The following is a 15,925-nucleotide window of genomic DNA, read 5'->3' on the forward strand; positions in this document are numbered from 1 at the left end:
GATTCAGTGTTGCTACTGTTTGACCTCACCTACCTTTCTTACCTACTGCCTGCTTTCCTTCAGGCACGGTTTATTCTGCTGCAGAATTTAACTCCCATTGAGATATTTCCTCTGGTATTTCCACTGGTCTGAACCTGTACAGTAATGCATCAAGCTGAATCTAGAGCTGCTGCTGTAGAGGAATAGTTTGACAGTGGGAACTTTTGCTTTCTTGCCCGGAGTTAAATGAGAGAAGCTACAGCCAGGAGGCAATTAGCTTAGCTTAGCACAAAGACTGGAAGATGGGTGTAACAGTTAACTTGGCTCTGTTCGAAATTTCGCCATCATCTCAGTGAACATGTTGCACAATTAGAGTGTACAAAAACCAAAGCGTAAAAGCAGTAACTTTTCTTTTTTTTTTAAGCTTTTCTGTCATGTCCTCACTATGAGCTGTCAAGAGAACAGTGCAGATTCCAGGAGCTGTTTCACCTCTGCTAAGATAACTGTGTCCTGGCTCTAAACACACATGAGAGTAAAAAATGGGATATTTTTAATATTCTTAAGATTAATTCCAAACTGCCAAACTACTCCTTTTAACTCTTGCTTACATTCAGATACATGGCTGCATTATGTATTCAATAGCTTCCTCTAAGGTGACCAGTTGGATGTGCCATTATCCCAAACTAACCAGTATTAACCTCCCAAAGGGGCTTGGCCCATTTGTAGCTACCTAACCCAGGCTAATCTCCTCTTACCCTTCCTTAGGCATCGCTCTATTAACCTCTTCCTCCTGGCCTATCAGAGAATATGGATAGAAACAGAGGAGTACTCTTTTGAAGAGAAACTAGTGCAGGATCTTGCAGTAAGTACCTGTGTTATTCCTTGGCTGGGGACCTGAGCGGAGCCTCATCCAACCCCCCACCCTTCCCACCTAACCTGTGTCATTGTCAGAAGTAGCAAATTCCACCCTGCACCACTGAGTCATACTCAGTCATCCATACAGTGGTTTTTCACGTGTAAGTCAGACACCCATTTTTGGGCAGCCTGACATCCCCGCTGATGTCAGAGCCAGCTCTGAGAGCAGTAAGAAAGCATCTAGTCACGATGCTTTGTCTTACAAATAAAATTTATGAAAGTTGTGCAGCCTTTCCTAAATTTTCAATCATGAAATATTTTCAACATGGTGAACCATAGCTGCTTTCTGGAGAACAATTTTTTGCTGTAGCCCATAAGAGCCTACGCTTTATTGTACATAGATTGGCTGACAACACAAACAGGTTTCATGAAGTGAAGTTTGACTTATCGCATTTAAAATTAAAGGCTATCATGAAACCTTGTTGGAATGCAAGAAAGCATACTGTGCTGGTGGGTGTTTATTTCGTTTATCTACTTGCAAGAAAGGAATTATCATAAAATTTGAATTCATACAATTTTTTGAAAATCTAATCTTCCTTCAGTATTTTGAATAGTTCTCTCTTTTTCACATGATTTAAAATTAAAGCCACAGGGCACAAAAAAAGTTAATGGCGCTACAGATGAAGAGCTTTATGATCCCGCAAATCAAACACATTCTTGCAGTAACCCCTCCACCCCCCCAAGAAAAATAGTTCTAATGTGTCTGATATAATGAGTTGTGCTTTGGGATATACCAGGAAATTTATGATAGAGTATACCTAAAGAGTCACCCTTTGTGTGCATGTGTGTGCACGTGCCTCGTGACTGTATCCATGCTTGTGCTTGTGCTTGTGCACCCCGTTTGCCCAATCACTGTCTTTTTCTGAAACTACCCGATCCTCTTAAGGTAAGCAGCTGGGTGACAGTTACTGTTTGCCACAATACAGATTTCTTACTTCATTGTCATTTCATATTATGGATGTTGAGGTTCCATGCCTGAGCGCCAGTGTTGCGTTGCTTTGTTCAGAAAACACAGCTGAAAGTGGAGGAAGAGGAAGAAGAAGAGGTCAGAAAACAGCCGGACCCACTTCACCAGCTCATTCTGCACTTCAGTCACAACGCCCTGACCGAGTGCAAGTAAATACACACTCACCGCCTGGCACCAGCACACTCCATCTGTGCCACATGATAGTTTTGGCTTGCATCTTATTTAATAAAGAGCTGCATTAAGCTTAATTATTACTGCCATATACTTTATGCTAAGAGAGAAACTCAAGCTGTTTTATGCTGGTACTATGGATACTTTGCAGTGGTTATAAATGCAATCACTTAAATTTGCTATTTATTTAAAGATGACATGTGGTTTTGATCTATACGAAGTTTAACCTGGATATATTTCTTTCTTTTTGCCAGTTCTTTGGAAGAGGACCCCTTGTACATTGCATATGCAGATATGATGGCAAAGGTCTTTCACTTTGTTAATATCTTTTATCTTAGATATTTGCTTTTATGCAGGATTTTGCAAACTTGAGATTATTTTCCCTTTCAGAGTTGTGCTGAAGGTGAAGAAGAGGAGGATGAAGAAGGAAAAGAGAAAACATTTGAGGTGCTGTTTATTTCTAAGCAATTTGATTTCGCTTTTGACTTTATTATTATTATTGTTATTATTATTATTATATTCTGCATTGGTGCAAACTGTATTATTATTTCCTACAGGAAAAGGAAATGGAGAAGCAAAAAATGCTGTATCAGCAAGCCAGACTTCATGACCGAGGGGCAGCAGAGATGGTGCTTCAGATGATCAGTGCCAGCAAAGGCAGGAAAACACACACTGCCCTCTGCCTTCATACGGCCGCCTTAATTAGCTCTAACTGCGATATCTGATTTCTGATTATCAGGTCGACTTACTGCTATGGTGACATTCACCTTGAAACTGGGCATTTCCATTCTGAATGGGGGAAACACACTGGTCCAGCAGGTACACAGCCCTCTTTATGCAAAAAAATTTACAGTGAAAAGCATAAACATTTTTATTTATTGCTCTTCCGTCTTAATGCAGAAAATGCTGGACTATCTGAAAGAAAAAAGAGATGTTGGCTTTTTCAAAAGTTTATCTGGACTGATGATGTCCTGCAGGTAATGAAGCCATTAACCCATCAACCCACAATAAAGACTAGAAGCTGCAAATATATCTCACATATTTTGGCCATTGTATCTCTCTTGACGTCTCCAGTTGAGTGGATTGCTTTATCACTAGGAAACTTCTTGCACATGTGCACATGCTGAAAAACACAGAAATGCAACATATTGTAGTTCAGTCTTTGTCGTTCATCTCTGTCAGTGTCCTGGACTTGAATGCATTTGAAAGGCAAAACAAAGCTGAAGGTCTGGGGATGGTCACTGAAGAAGGATCAAGTAAGTGCGGATGATAAACATGGTAAACGGTCTGAGACTACTTGTTCTATTTTTTGATTTATGAACAATATAAGTGATTGATTTGTCCTCTGCCAGGAGACTCTTAATCATGCTGATTCAAAGAGCAAAACACAATATAGTTTTGACCTGAACAGTCAATATCTGTGCATTAGGATCATTTTCAAACTGTCAATGAAACCGAGCTGACTAATATAACTTTATTAGTGCAGAAAACTGATCTTTTCCGTCAACAATAGCTTTTCAGTGCAGGTTGCAGCTCAGCTGCTTTCTGCATGTCACCTTAATAATGATGGGTTTTTTTGAGAGCGCCTGTTGTGATATGAGATGCGTCTCATTCAGGTTTGTGTCATCTTTAGTCAGGGTTGTAATTGCTGTCCGGACAAATGGCGCTGCATTAGCTTGATGAAACATTTGCTCTTTTATTGGTTAACATACAGGCCCATCTCCATGTCATGTCTGTCTCTTGCCTTTCATGTTGTGCGTCATTGTCACGCAGGTTAACCTGTGTTACTGTATGTTTAAGTCCTTTGAGGATGTCTACCATTTAAAAGCTCACAGTCACAACTACACTCACCTTCAAGTCTACTTTTAATCAGAGGTCTCTATTCAACCTGATGGGTTGCATACAGTATGTGAATATTTTTTCTCATGCACATTCCAGTTCATTTTCATCCCATATGCTCAGGCATAAGTGATGGTACCTGGTCTGGTCTGGTACTTTGTCTAACCTGTAGGCTAAACACCTGCCTAGTGAGCAGACTTTACTTGTAGTTGTAACTGCATGTTAATGTCACTAATCAGTGTGAGTATGTAAAGATAAATATATATATATATATATATAGCGCTATCATTCTCTCCTGTTCCTAATCCTTCTGATCGAATCTCAATGTCTTCTCCTTTGCTTATGTCTGCTTTTGTTTTGTTTGTTTGTTTTCTTCTGATCATGTTTTTAATCCCATCGGTCGCAGTCAACGTGAGTGAGCGGGGTAAATACATGGTTTAGATTCTACTCATCCTATGCAATGCTGACATCTTGATTGCTCTCTGTTCAGCTCCTTATCCCCTCTCCTCATTCCCTCCTGAAACCCCCAGCCCCAAGCCCTGCCTATCCCACCCTGATCTCACCCCCCCACCCTGAATGCTAAACAACCACCTTCTTTATACCCTGGACTAAAGGAACCCATGCATGCTCCTATGACATCTGGATAGATTGTACAGTCCATGGTCAGGTGCTTCAAACTGACTCAAACCTCCCCACTTCTTTTTATGAAAAGTCAGTGCTTGTCATTTGTGTGGGACCCTTTGTGTTTCTTGAGTTTAATAATACTAACCAGTGCGTATTAAGAAATTAATTCCCCAAGGCTTTGTTGGTAAAACAACAACAACAAAGCTTTGCCGGTATTAAACAACAAAGCTCAGTTTCATTCCTGTTATAAATCTTCTTTTCATTCATGAAATGATGCACTATACCTTACCTGTGTGTTCTGAATTCCCAGTATAGTGCATATAATTTGCTGCTGTTTGACAACTAGACAGCAGCGTTATGAGAAGTGAAAGCTACGCAAGCTCCGATGCCTGTGCTGACACTAAAATGATGGGACTGTGACCTTCGTAACCCAGAGACAGTTAATCTCATTTCCTGTCCTCAGGTTCCAAGGTACTGCAGAATGATGAGTTCACTAAGGATCTCTTTAGGTTTCTGCAGCTTCTCTGTGAAGGCCACAACAATGGTAGGTGGACCTTAGTTAAATGTGCCTAAACAACACAAGTGTGGATGTGCTCCTCTGCAACCAATTCCTCTTTCAGACTTTCAGAACTTCCTGAGGACTCAGACAGGAAACACCACGACCGTCAACATCATCATTAGCACTGTAGACTACCTATTGAGACTCCAGGTATAATATTGCAGATTTATAAAAATATATGTTGAGATAGTCATTGATACTTTTTTTAGATTTAATGGGTCGTATTTTTCCTCCAACAGGAATCCATCAGTGATTTCTATTGGTACTACTCCGGTAAGGATGTAATTGATGAGGCTGGTCAGAGAAACTTCTCCAAAGCATTAGCAGTGGCCAAGCAGGTCTTCAACTCTTTGACTGAGTACATACAGGTACAGTTACACAGATACTGCAACACAGCAAGAACTGATTCAAATATTAATTCAAATGCATGAATCATTGGAAATCTAAAGTGCAACATTTTCTGTTTACTCCAGGGTCCGTGCATTGGGAATCAGCAGAGTCTGGCTCACAGCAGGCTGTGGGATGCTGTGGTGGGCTTCTTGCATGTTTTCGCCAATATGCAGATGAAGTTGTCCCAGGTAGCTACTGATTGTCTAAATTAAAGTGAATGTTGTTGTGTAAGTGGCAGCAGTGCAAAGTAAGTTTTTAACATTTAGATCACTGGATTAAATTATATTCTAAAGTTATCTGTCTGAAATATTCTGTATCAGTGGTGTTATGACCTGGATCTTAACAATTTACTCTATTATATGAACCGGATGCTATTTTTACTCAGAGCAACAATCCTGAAGTCACCACTCCTTGAAAATAACTTTTGCCACTAGAGGTCTCTCCAGGCTAAAGAATGACCACAGGCTACTGCAACACAGCTACATGTGCTATTCCATTTAGCTGTACGACTTCAGCTACAATGTTTCCTCCATGCCCAGTAAGGCTGGAGTGGGATGAAATCCAACCACCTAACTTTATCTTTATCTGACAGTGGAAATCTGGATGAAGGAGAGCATAGGGGTGGGGTTCAAATTGAGTTCTAACAACTATGCCTCAGATTTATGGTATGCTAAATACAGACTCTAAAGAGATCCTATATGAATCAGACTTTCTGGGCCATCTGCTCCTAGACAGTAAAATAACATTAACCCTGTTGCTGATGGATGGTTTTCTTCTAGAAGGGCCCTCAGGGCACCACTAGCGCTGTTGTGGGTCCCCAGAATCAAAGGCGGCCTTGATCTCTCCAAATGCAACTCATGGATATTAGACAGAGTGGCAGTGCCCTTACAGGGAGGCCATGAGTGATCTATGTGATATCATGTTGGGTGATTCACAAAGCTTTGTTCTTCTGTCCTCTTCTAACAGGACTCCAGTCAGATTGAATTATTGAGGGAGCTGCTGGACCTACAAAAGGACATGATCGTGATGATGCTCTCTCTCCTTGAAGGTTGACTCTTTGAGAACATTGCTACATGAGCTGTACCAACAGCATTAATGACAATGATTATTTATTGCTTTCTTAAGAAAAACCTGTTTTCTCATGAGCCAGATTTACAGTAGCAGCGCTGTTTAATCTGCGTGGATATTGTTGCTTACGACTTTGTTTTTTCCACTTCACAGGTAACGTTGTCAATGGTACCATTGGCAAACAAATGGTGGACACTTTAGTGGAATCTTCCAGCAATGTGGAGATGATCCTCAAATTTTTTGACATGTTCCTCAAGTTGAAGGATTTAACCACCTCAGAAAGCTTCAGGGAGTATGACTCTGAGAGCAAAGGGATCATCTCAAAGAAGGATTTCCAGAAATCGATGGAGAACCAGAAGCAGTACTCCCAGTCTGAGATTGAGTTTCTTCTCTCTTGTGCTGAGGCTGATGAGAATGACATGTTCAACTATGAGCAGTTTGTGGAGAGATTCCATGAACCTGCGAAGGACATTGGCTTTAATGTAGCTGTGCTGCTCACCAATCTCTCCGAGCATATGCCAAACGACGCTCGCCTCTCCACATTCCTTGACCTAGCTGAGAGTGTTCTCAGCTACTTCGAGCCATTTTTGGGTCGTATTGAGATCATGGGGGGAGCTAAGCGCATTGAGAGAGTCTACTTCGAGATCAGTGAGTCCAGCCGTACCCAGTGGGAGAAGCCTCAGGTGAAGGAGTCGAAGCGGCAGTTCATCTTCGATGTTGTTAACGAAGGTGGTGAGAGCGAGAAGATGGAACTGTTTGTTAATTTCTGTGAGGACACCATCTTTGAGATGCAGTTGGCTTCGCAAATTTCAGAACCAGACCCGGTCGAGCGCCCAGAGGAAGAGGAAGATGACAACCAGAGTGTGATGGAGAACCAGGAGGAGGGAGAGGAGGAAAACATAATGCTCGAGTCTTCCTCTGCCTTCACAATAGCCTGCATCTCCCTGAAAAAAAGCATTTGCCACTTCCGCCAAATTTTGACCCTCAAGAGCATGAGGCGGCAGTACAGGAAATTTAGGAAGATGAGTGTGAAGGAGATGGTGCGAGGCTTCTTTTCTTTCTTCTGGATGATCATCACAGGACTCTTCCACTTCATCTACAGCCTTATATGGGGGTTCTTCCATATCCTGTGGACCACTATGTTCGGTGGTGGCCTTGTTGAAGGGGCTAAAAATATGAAGGTCACAGATATTTTGGGGAATATGCCAGATCCTACTCAGTTTGGCATCCATGGAGATGTGTTAGAGACAGAGAAGTTGGAGGCAAATGAAGCGTCGGCATTGGCAGAGATGGGTCAGATGGCTCAGGGGGATGCAGCAGAGGTAGACCTGATGGCTGAGTTGATGAACATTCAGCCCAAGAAGGAGGGAAAACACGGGGCTGAGCCTGGACTGGGGGATGTGTCTGAGGTGGTGGTGGGAGACGCTCCATCAATTGCCAGTGCCGTCAAGCAGAAGAAGGCACAGGTCAGTAACGATGTTAGATCAAATGGAATGACGATAGCTCCATCCCTAATCACACATTAACTCGATTATACTAAATACACAACAATATTAGTGCAGGGAATTTACACAAAGCACATTTGTTGTCATAGCAGTACAACCTGTTAAAAGTCAATTGTCAAACAATGTATTTTATCACAGATGGCTGCAAAGAAAAGGGCTACAAATGGAGACTACAAATCGGATTCAGAGAAGGGAGAGTGAGTGTTGTTTATCTGTCATCTGTGTTATTTGTACATACCTAGTTTAACTCTCCTCATATATATTATTTATTTGTGTTTGTATGTAGATGCCTTTGCAGTCTCATCAGTGTGTCACTAAAGAAAATGTATTGTTGCAGTTCAGATGATGGTGAGAAGAAGGACCATGACAAGGCCAAATATGAAGCCCCCGTTGAGCACTTGGCAGAGGAGAAGAAAGCCCCGAAGAAGAGGCTTGGTCAGAAAAAAGAACCACCGGAGGCCTTTATGGCCAGCTTCTTTGCTGGCTTAGAGGTCTATCAGACAAAGATGCTGGTGAGTCAGATATTTATCTCACAAGAAATTTTTAAAAATGCATGTATTGCCTTAAGAATGTGAAAAGTGCTCAAATACATAATTTGCACATGTGCAAATGATTAATTTCACAGAACTACCTGGCCAGAAACTTCTACAATCTCCGCTTTCTGGCTCTTTTTGTTGCATTTGCCATTAACTTCATCCTGCTCTTCTACAAAGTAAGCTTGTAGTAACACATTACACAGAATCTGATGAATGCTGTAGGTGACTTGGTAAAGTCTATTTGTCTTTCAGGTAACTGGGGATTACTCAGATGATGAAGACCCCTGGAATGGTCGAGGCAGAGCTGGAGAGGAGGAAGATGAAGGGGCACTTGAGTACTTTGTCCTGCAAGAGAGCACAGGCTACATGGCGCCAACACTTCGCTGTCTGGCAATACTACACACCATCATATCTTTCTTGTGTGTAGTGGGATACTACTACCTGAAGGTGCAGGAGCATCCACTGAATTTTTGCTTCAGATTTAGTTTCCACAGTAAACAAAACATCCATTTTAACATATATTTGACATATTTTACATGGTTTTCTAAAACACTCCAAGGATGATTTTAACATTTGGTTTAGATTTTATGATGTGTCAGTTGATACATTGCCAGATTTTGATGAAATACAAACACAGGTCTGTACTTCCTGCCAGTGCTACAGACACAAAATCCAGCATGTTATGAGCTGTTAATTATACCCTTAACTGGATCGATGATGCAGCTGAACTCTCCGTGTGTCAAAGGTGCCACTGGTGGTGTTCAAGCGCGAGAAGGAGATCGCAAGGAAATTGGAGTTTGCTGGTCTCTACATCACCGAACAGCCGTCAGATGATGATATCAAAGGCCAGTGGGACAGACTGGTCATCAATACTCCGTGAGTCACCCACAGGAGAGTTATGAAACTCTGAGTCATTGTTTTGTTAAAAAATGTTAAATTTACTTATTTTTACTTTTATCAGTTCTTTCCCGAACAACTACTGGGATAAATTTGTCAAACGCAAAGTAAGTGGTGAATTAAAATTTTTGTCAAATCTGTCATGAACACAAAGCCAGTCTGGTGATATTTACTAAAGGTCACTTACTGTGTCTTCCTCTCTGATTTGTTTTGCTGCTGTTTGCAGGTGATCAAAAAGTATGGAGACCTGTACGGAGCAGAGAGGATAGCTGAGCTGCTGGGCTTGGATAAGAGTGCCCTGGATTTCAACCCTACAGAGGAGACTGTCGCCAAAGAGGCTTCGCTGGTGTCATGGTGAGAGATTAGGCCAATATAGCAGAGAGAGGCTGGAAGCGCTTGAAGCAAAAATAGAGGTTAGATAGAAGAAAATCTACCTCTCATATCACCCTGTCATATCTCTGTTGCCAGGTTGAGCTCAATTGACACAAAGTACCACGTCTGGAAAATGGGAGTGGTGTTTACAGACAATGTAAGTTTGATCACAAGTTGGGATGATTAATTGCTCTGGTTTGGGGTGTTATGGATGGCTAAGGGAGAGATTAGGTGGCATGACTGGAAAGTTGGATTCAGATAACCTTCTTTGTTTCTTTTACAGTCTTTCCTCTATCTAGTGTGGTACACTACCATGTCCATTCTGGGCCACTACAACAATTTCTTCTTTGCTGCCCATCTGCTGGACATCGCCATGGGCTTTAAGACCCTCCGCACTATCCTCTCCTCTGTCACACACAATGGCAAACAGGTAAGTGATGATAGAGGAGCAGGCAGGCCTTTTGAGCAGCAGGAGTCACTGCAGTGTTAGTTGGTAGACTTTTTATTCTCTGACGTGCAATCACAGACCAGTGCCCCACAGTTTCCACCCCATTGATGGCATGTTGGGTAATACTAGTGTCACATCTATGCCTTGCAAACCTTGCCAGCCAAAACATTCACAAACCTATTTACACATTCACCAGCTACAGAGCACCATTCACATCCTATGAATCGTGAATTTATGAGATTACCTATGTGCGTGTCGCTACTTTCTCTATGTTGTTAGTGTCATAAATAGGGTCAACTACTGTGGATAATGCATCTTACAATGCCACTTCATCTGGTAAATACTGCATGTGCCCAATATCTCTTTATCACTGTCAGGATATAATTGGAAGACCTAAAGCAAAATAAAGAGAGCCAAGTGAAGGATACAGTAGACAAAGGGGAGACTTCAGCTTCAGTATCCTTTGGCGTTCAAATATTCAAATATTTTCATTCAAATCTCATTTTATCTTGTTGGTTCCTGCAGAGACTCATGTCTCAACTGACCAGAGGCACAAATCAAAATTTAATGTCACCTCAATCTCCAAGGGTGGATCTACACTCAAATGGCAAGGCTGCAAGGAATTGTCTCCCACACCTCCCTACACCTAGCTGCCTTTGGGCAGATCAATGGAGCTGTCAATCCAAATGCAGTTTACTGCCATGTGCACTATTGTTGCTATTCAGGTTCACGAGGAAATCAATGTGGTGGCTGTTTCAAATGTAAAAGAAAAGGCAACAGGTTATCTTTATTTATTATAAATAACTTTGTCGTCGCTTCCACCCATTTGAACTTTTCTTTCTCCACCAGCAATCCCACCATATTCCTCCATGTTTGGTGCCATTTTTATGGGTAGCTCATTCCCTCCTGTGTCCAACGTGTTTCTGCATAATGTTACATCTCAGGGAACTGATGTCTGTGTTTTTATGCGTAGCTGGTGCTGACTGTGGGCCTGCTGGCAGTCGTGGTGTATCTCTACACTGTGGTGGCCTTCAACTTCTTCAGGAAGTTCTACAACAAGAGTGAGGATGATGATGAGCCAGACATGAAGTGTGATGACATGATGACGGTAAGTAGTAGATACTTTTTCTTTTTTAAGAACTGCCTGTTGCTTAAGTCCACCCCTAACCTGAGGTTCTTCTCTGACCATCCCTTTGTGTTTGCACAGTGCTACCTGTTTCACATGTACGTCGGGGTCAGAGCAGGAGGGGGCATTGGGGATGAGATCGAGGATCCGGCCGGTGACCCTTATGAGCTCTACCGCATCCTTTTTGACATTACTTTCTTCTTCTTCGTCATCGTCATCCTCCTGGCTATCATCCAGGGTGAGCTGTCGTACTTTTTTACTGCTCTTTTCCACCATATAAAAGAAACTACCATGCTACCATTTTAGTGTTTAAAACCAATGTCTTCATGGCATTCCATATCAGAGTACTATAACCATTTTACAAATTTAAGCCTGTGGGTGCATTTTTACACAGATTTTGTACGTTACATATGATGTGCTCACAGCAGTTCCTTTGTGCTTTCAGGTTTGATCATTGATGCCTTTGGAGAACTTAGAGACCAGCAAGAACAAGTCAAAGAGGACATGGAGGTGGGAGGAGATTTCTATCACTGTACTTGCAATAAGATGCACCCATGGTATGCTGAAGGGATATCCAGAGGTGCATGGTGGATGAGGATTGTGGTTGGGGAAGTCATCAATGAGAAATACTGTGCTATGGACAACGAATTCTGTTATTCATTCATCAATTCATCCATCTTATACCGCTTATCCGTCTCCGGTTTGCGGGTGTTGCTGGAGCCAATCCCATCAAAGCGCCAACACACAGAGACCGACAGAGACCAACAACCACTCACACTCACACTCAGGCATGTACGGACAGTTTAGAGTCACCAATTAACCTAAACATCATGTCTTTGGATGGTGGGAGGAAACCCACACAGGCACGAGGAGAACATGCAGACACCACATAGAAAGGCTTCAGGCCTGGGAACCGAACCTTCTGACCTTCTTGTTGTGGGGAAACAGCACTAGCTACTATCCACCATGCTGCATCCTTAGCCAGAAATACCAAAATGCTACAAGTTGTACTTTCCATGGACAAGTTCATTTGTAAATGGAAAAGGAGCTAAGACAGATATAAATGCATATACCATTGAAATAAAAATAATCACTACTCGCTAGTTTAGATATGTGCTCTTATTCATTTTTTGAGCTCTCCATCTCTCTTCAGTTTGTTTTAAGCAGTGGTCAGTCAAGCCAACTGAAGGTCAGAGTGCAATGTTGGCCAGTCATTTGGCCTTCAAGAGATTTCAGCGACAGGGGAAAATAAATATTTAGTTTAAAATATGAAGTGAAAGAACTCTAATTTTGTATAAATAAATAAATGGAAGGAATATAAAAGTATGAGGTTACTGGGAAAAAGTTGGAGACTAGACCAGGGTGCTGCACGCACAATAGCCCTGATGACAGCTGAGGGTTATATTCTCAGAGTTTAGAAAGCTCTGGAGACCTTGTACAACCATCATAATGACCTCACGAGTCGACTGGCCTCTATGTGTAAAACCAGAGGAGTGCCCCTTTAAACACAGAATATCCTGTAGATTACTATGGCCATACTATAATCACCTCTTAACTTTCTGTCCACAGACAAAATGTTTCATTTGTGGGATCGGTAACGACTATTTTGACACAACACCTCATGGCTTTGAGACTCACACCTTACAAGAGCACAATTTGGCCAACTACCTGTAAGTCTCTCTCTTCAAATAATTTTGCTTTCCCTTTTACTGTATGTTTGTGTGTGTATACATTGTAAATATTGTCATCACAAATGTGTGACACTGCTTTCCTGTAATTGAACTGTCTGATTGATGGCTTCAGTCCATTAACACAACATTAGGGCTAAAGTCACTAATAGCCTCAATGATCCAGAATGCTTCATCTCTTCAGATACCCTTTCCATCTACCTCAGAGTTTCCTCAGCCCTCTTTATCCTGTGTTTCTTTATTTAGCCTGTGACAATGGAACGGCTCAGTCCATTTGTGCTCACAGTCAGCTGGCCAGAGGACATAAAAGCAACCTCATTATGTTGCTTCATTACTATTTAATGCCATGAACTTTTCTAGAAAAGAGGTTTATGATACTGTGTTCTCATACAGTATTCATCATGATTCGGCATGCTGGGATACCCACAGAGATACAGCAGCCTGTTGCCATTTGCACTTGATTTTGGAAACTACAGGCGATCCTGTGGTGCAGATTGCACGGTGTTACTTTGCTTATATTTGGTATTTATGAAGCCGCCGAGTAACACAGACTGTGACATTTCCTGTGTGAGTTGTAGGTATGTAAATTGTCTTGGTAAAGCTTTTACCTCAGTTCTGTGCTGTAATTGTGATAAGATGGAGAATGTCAGAAGGCAGAGGAAAGTGACAGCATACTATGACATTTTTGTTCTGTCTCCTTGGCTTGGGTTTCTTCTAAAGGTTTTTCCTGATGTACCTTATCAACAAGGATGAGACAGAGCACACTGGCCAGGTACAGTATAGTGCTACAACACTGACCTTTCCTTTTCAACAAATCACAACCAATGAAACAATTATTTTCCTGTCAGTCTTGGAGGTACTGAGGGCGTGTGTACATCTGAATATTTCATAATATACTGACAGATGTTGAGATTGAAATCAGGTCTGTATTATTATTTCTACATGCTCTCTAGTCCTCCACATTACCATAATATTAAAATAGGCTAATGACATCCAAAAGTGTCACTGTACTCATTGAGACCAATTGTATTTTTAGGATAATAATGACATAGTTGGTTTTGATGTCTCACTGATGGCATCTGGTGTTCACAGCTTTTCTTTACAGCTACATTAGCTAACATTAGCTGGACTGACAAGATGAGCTGCAACAAAGTCTTACTTTGGTCTTTACAACAGAGTAAACCAGCTGTGTCATTCATGCTGTCAATTGTGACAATAATTGCAGAATGTGTGAAATGCACGTAAAGAATATTAAAAAAAAAAAAAAAAAGCACAAAAGCACATGACCAAACACTTTACCTTTTAATCGCCAACTCCCTTAATTAAAAATAATTAACCACATCTGACTATGCCCGACATGAACTTGTCCATCATTACAGTTGTCATTATGTTATCACAAGCACACTTTCCACCGGCCTAAAGGTTCCCTGTCCTGCACCGGAATAAAATAGTGTTAACTAAGTCAATTCTAATTCAAATGAGATCACAATACAGATACAGTTTTTTGCCAAATATATTTAATTTTTTGTATGCATGACGTATGTAAAAAAGGTTTAATGTAACTTTCTAGGACTCAGAATAATGTTAATGTTCAATTTTAACATTCAGTAATTTCTTTGTGTGTGTCTAGGAGTCATATGTGTGGAAGATGTACCAGGAGCGATGCTGGGATTTCTTTCCAGCAGGAGATTGCTTTCGAAAACAGTATGAAGATCAGCTTGGATAGACCAGGTGCATCCTCCTTACCTCTAGTCTTGTTACTTGGGCTGCTGGAATATGTAGTCCTACATGCAGCTGCTGGACTACAACACCACACAGTCATCACACCAATGCTTTAGACCAGCCTAAAGAGAGTCAATGCAAAACTACTTTTTATCCAAAAACACCTCCTACCCATGTCAGATGTATCTTTGTCACTGTTGGTACAGCGCCAGTCTGTGAGGAAATGGCCTGTAACTTGCCCAGACATTTTGAGTTTTGTTTGGTTTTTTTGTTTTGTTCGAGGACTTGTTTTTGACAGCGTGTTGCCTTTTACTCCACATAACCCCAAATCATTGCACAATTTTTTTGTCTTTTTGAGAAACACTGGGTTGTGTGGGGTTATGGGACAATGTGTCGGTCACATTATGCACAAGAACCCAACTTCAATATTTGGAGAATGTTGAACTTGAGACTTAATGCCAAAAGAAAAGCAGAGAGGTTTAGTAGATTACCGTAGTGTGCAGAAATGTGGTATGGACAAGTTTGATTTTCTGATGTTGTACTCTTGCATATTGACATGAAGTTTTAGAATGAAATGGCAAAAAGGTTTATGTAGGATTTAAAAAAAAAAATGCCTAACTTTTTTCATGAAGTGCCTTACTGTACTGTATCTACATTACAATGAAGCTATGCAAACCTTTTGTTTTTTCTTTATTGTAAGTAAGTACAGTAATTTTACATGAGCAGTTACAAGTCGCTGTCCAGACACTTTGTGGCTAAGATTTTTCATTTAAAGATGGAAGAACAGCATTGGTTAAATTAATTTATTTTCTTTTTCTTTTTTTGCTGAATGCAGAATAACTGCAAATGTTCAAGGTACGAAGTGTATAAATGACACAGAATTTACTGAACACCTTCAAACAAGAACAAAAATGAAATTGCTATTGTATGGCCGTTTGTATGTAGTAGCTTTGCTGATCTGTGCATTTCTTTTGATGGAAAAAAAAATAAAGAAATCAATGCAAGACATGTTAACGCTTATGCTGTTCCTGTGATGTGTATTTGATATTCCTGAATATATTTATCAGGAAAATCATTCAAAAACTGCCCCTCGGCCTGTTTGCTTTTTCATGATGAATG

General features: G+C 41.1%; 1 protein-coding gene across 1 annotated transcript in view; it reads left to right on the forward strand.

Moving 5' to 3' along the window:
• LOC115036176 (ryanodine receptor 3) overlaps nucleotides 1-14,810 on the forward strand; it is an 87,614-nt gene extending 72,804 nt beyond the window's left edge. The window contains exons 74-103 of the mRNA XM_029494314.1: nucleotides 745-841; nucleotides 1,901-2,010; nucleotides 2,287-2,338; nucleotides 2,423-2,479; nucleotides 2,590-2,689; nucleotides 2,772-2,851; nucleotides 2,933-3,009; nucleotides 3,215-3,288; nucleotides 4,278-4,295; nucleotides 4,959-5,039; nucleotides 5,116-5,204; nucleotides 5,294-5,422; nucleotides 5,528-5,632; nucleotides 6,411-6,492; nucleotides 6,666-7,982; nucleotides 8,187-8,214; nucleotides 8,355-8,529; nucleotides 8,643-8,729; nucleotides 8,806-9,000; nucleotides 9,299-9,429; nucleotides 9,515-9,557; nucleotides 9,677-9,804; nucleotides 9,919-9,979; nucleotides 10,106-10,252; nucleotides 11,244-11,378; nucleotides 11,478-11,634; nucleotides 11,842-11,906; nucleotides 12,966-13,066; nucleotides 13,805-13,856; nucleotides 14,715-14,810. Coding sequence (XP_029350174.1) covers nucleotides 745-841; nucleotides 1,901-2,010; nucleotides 2,287-2,338; nucleotides 2,423-2,479; nucleotides 2,590-2,689; nucleotides 2,772-2,851; nucleotides 2,933-3,009; nucleotides 3,215-3,288; nucleotides 4,278-4,295; nucleotides 4,959-5,039; nucleotides 5,116-5,204; nucleotides 5,294-5,422; nucleotides 5,528-5,632; nucleotides 6,411-6,492; nucleotides 6,666-7,982; nucleotides 8,187-8,214; nucleotides 8,355-8,529; nucleotides 8,643-8,729; nucleotides 8,806-9,000; nucleotides 9,299-9,429; nucleotides 9,515-9,557; nucleotides 9,677-9,804; nucleotides 9,919-9,979; nucleotides 10,106-10,252; nucleotides 11,244-11,378; nucleotides 11,478-11,634; nucleotides 11,842-11,906; nucleotides 12,966-13,066; nucleotides 13,805-13,856; nucleotides 14,715-14,810 — 4,069 coding nt within the window. The remainder of the gene's footprint in view (nucleotides 1-744; nucleotides 842-1,900; nucleotides 2,011-2,286; nucleotides 2,339-2,422; nucleotides 2,480-2,589; nucleotides 2,690-2,771; nucleotides 2,852-2,932; nucleotides 3,010-3,214; nucleotides 3,289-4,277; nucleotides 4,296-4,958; nucleotides 5,040-5,115; nucleotides 5,205-5,293; nucleotides 5,423-5,527; nucleotides 5,633-6,410; nucleotides 6,493-6,665; nucleotides 7,983-8,186; nucleotides 8,215-8,354; nucleotides 8,530-8,642; nucleotides 8,730-8,805; nucleotides 9,001-9,298; nucleotides 9,430-9,514; nucleotides 9,558-9,676; nucleotides 9,805-9,918; nucleotides 9,980-10,105; nucleotides 10,253-11,243; nucleotides 11,379-11,477; nucleotides 11,635-11,841; nucleotides 11,907-12,965; nucleotides 13,067-13,804; nucleotides 13,857-14,714) is intronic.
• Nucleotides 14,811-15,925: the final 1,115 nt, after the last annotated feature.

The sequence above is a fragment of the Echeneis naucrates genome, chromosome 22, assembly GCF_900963305.1.
Source record: "Echeneis naucrates chromosome 22, fEcheNa1.1, whole genome shotgun sequence".
NCBI lineage: Eukaryota > Metazoa > Chordata > Actinopteri > Carangiformes > Echeneidae > Echeneis > Echeneis naucrates.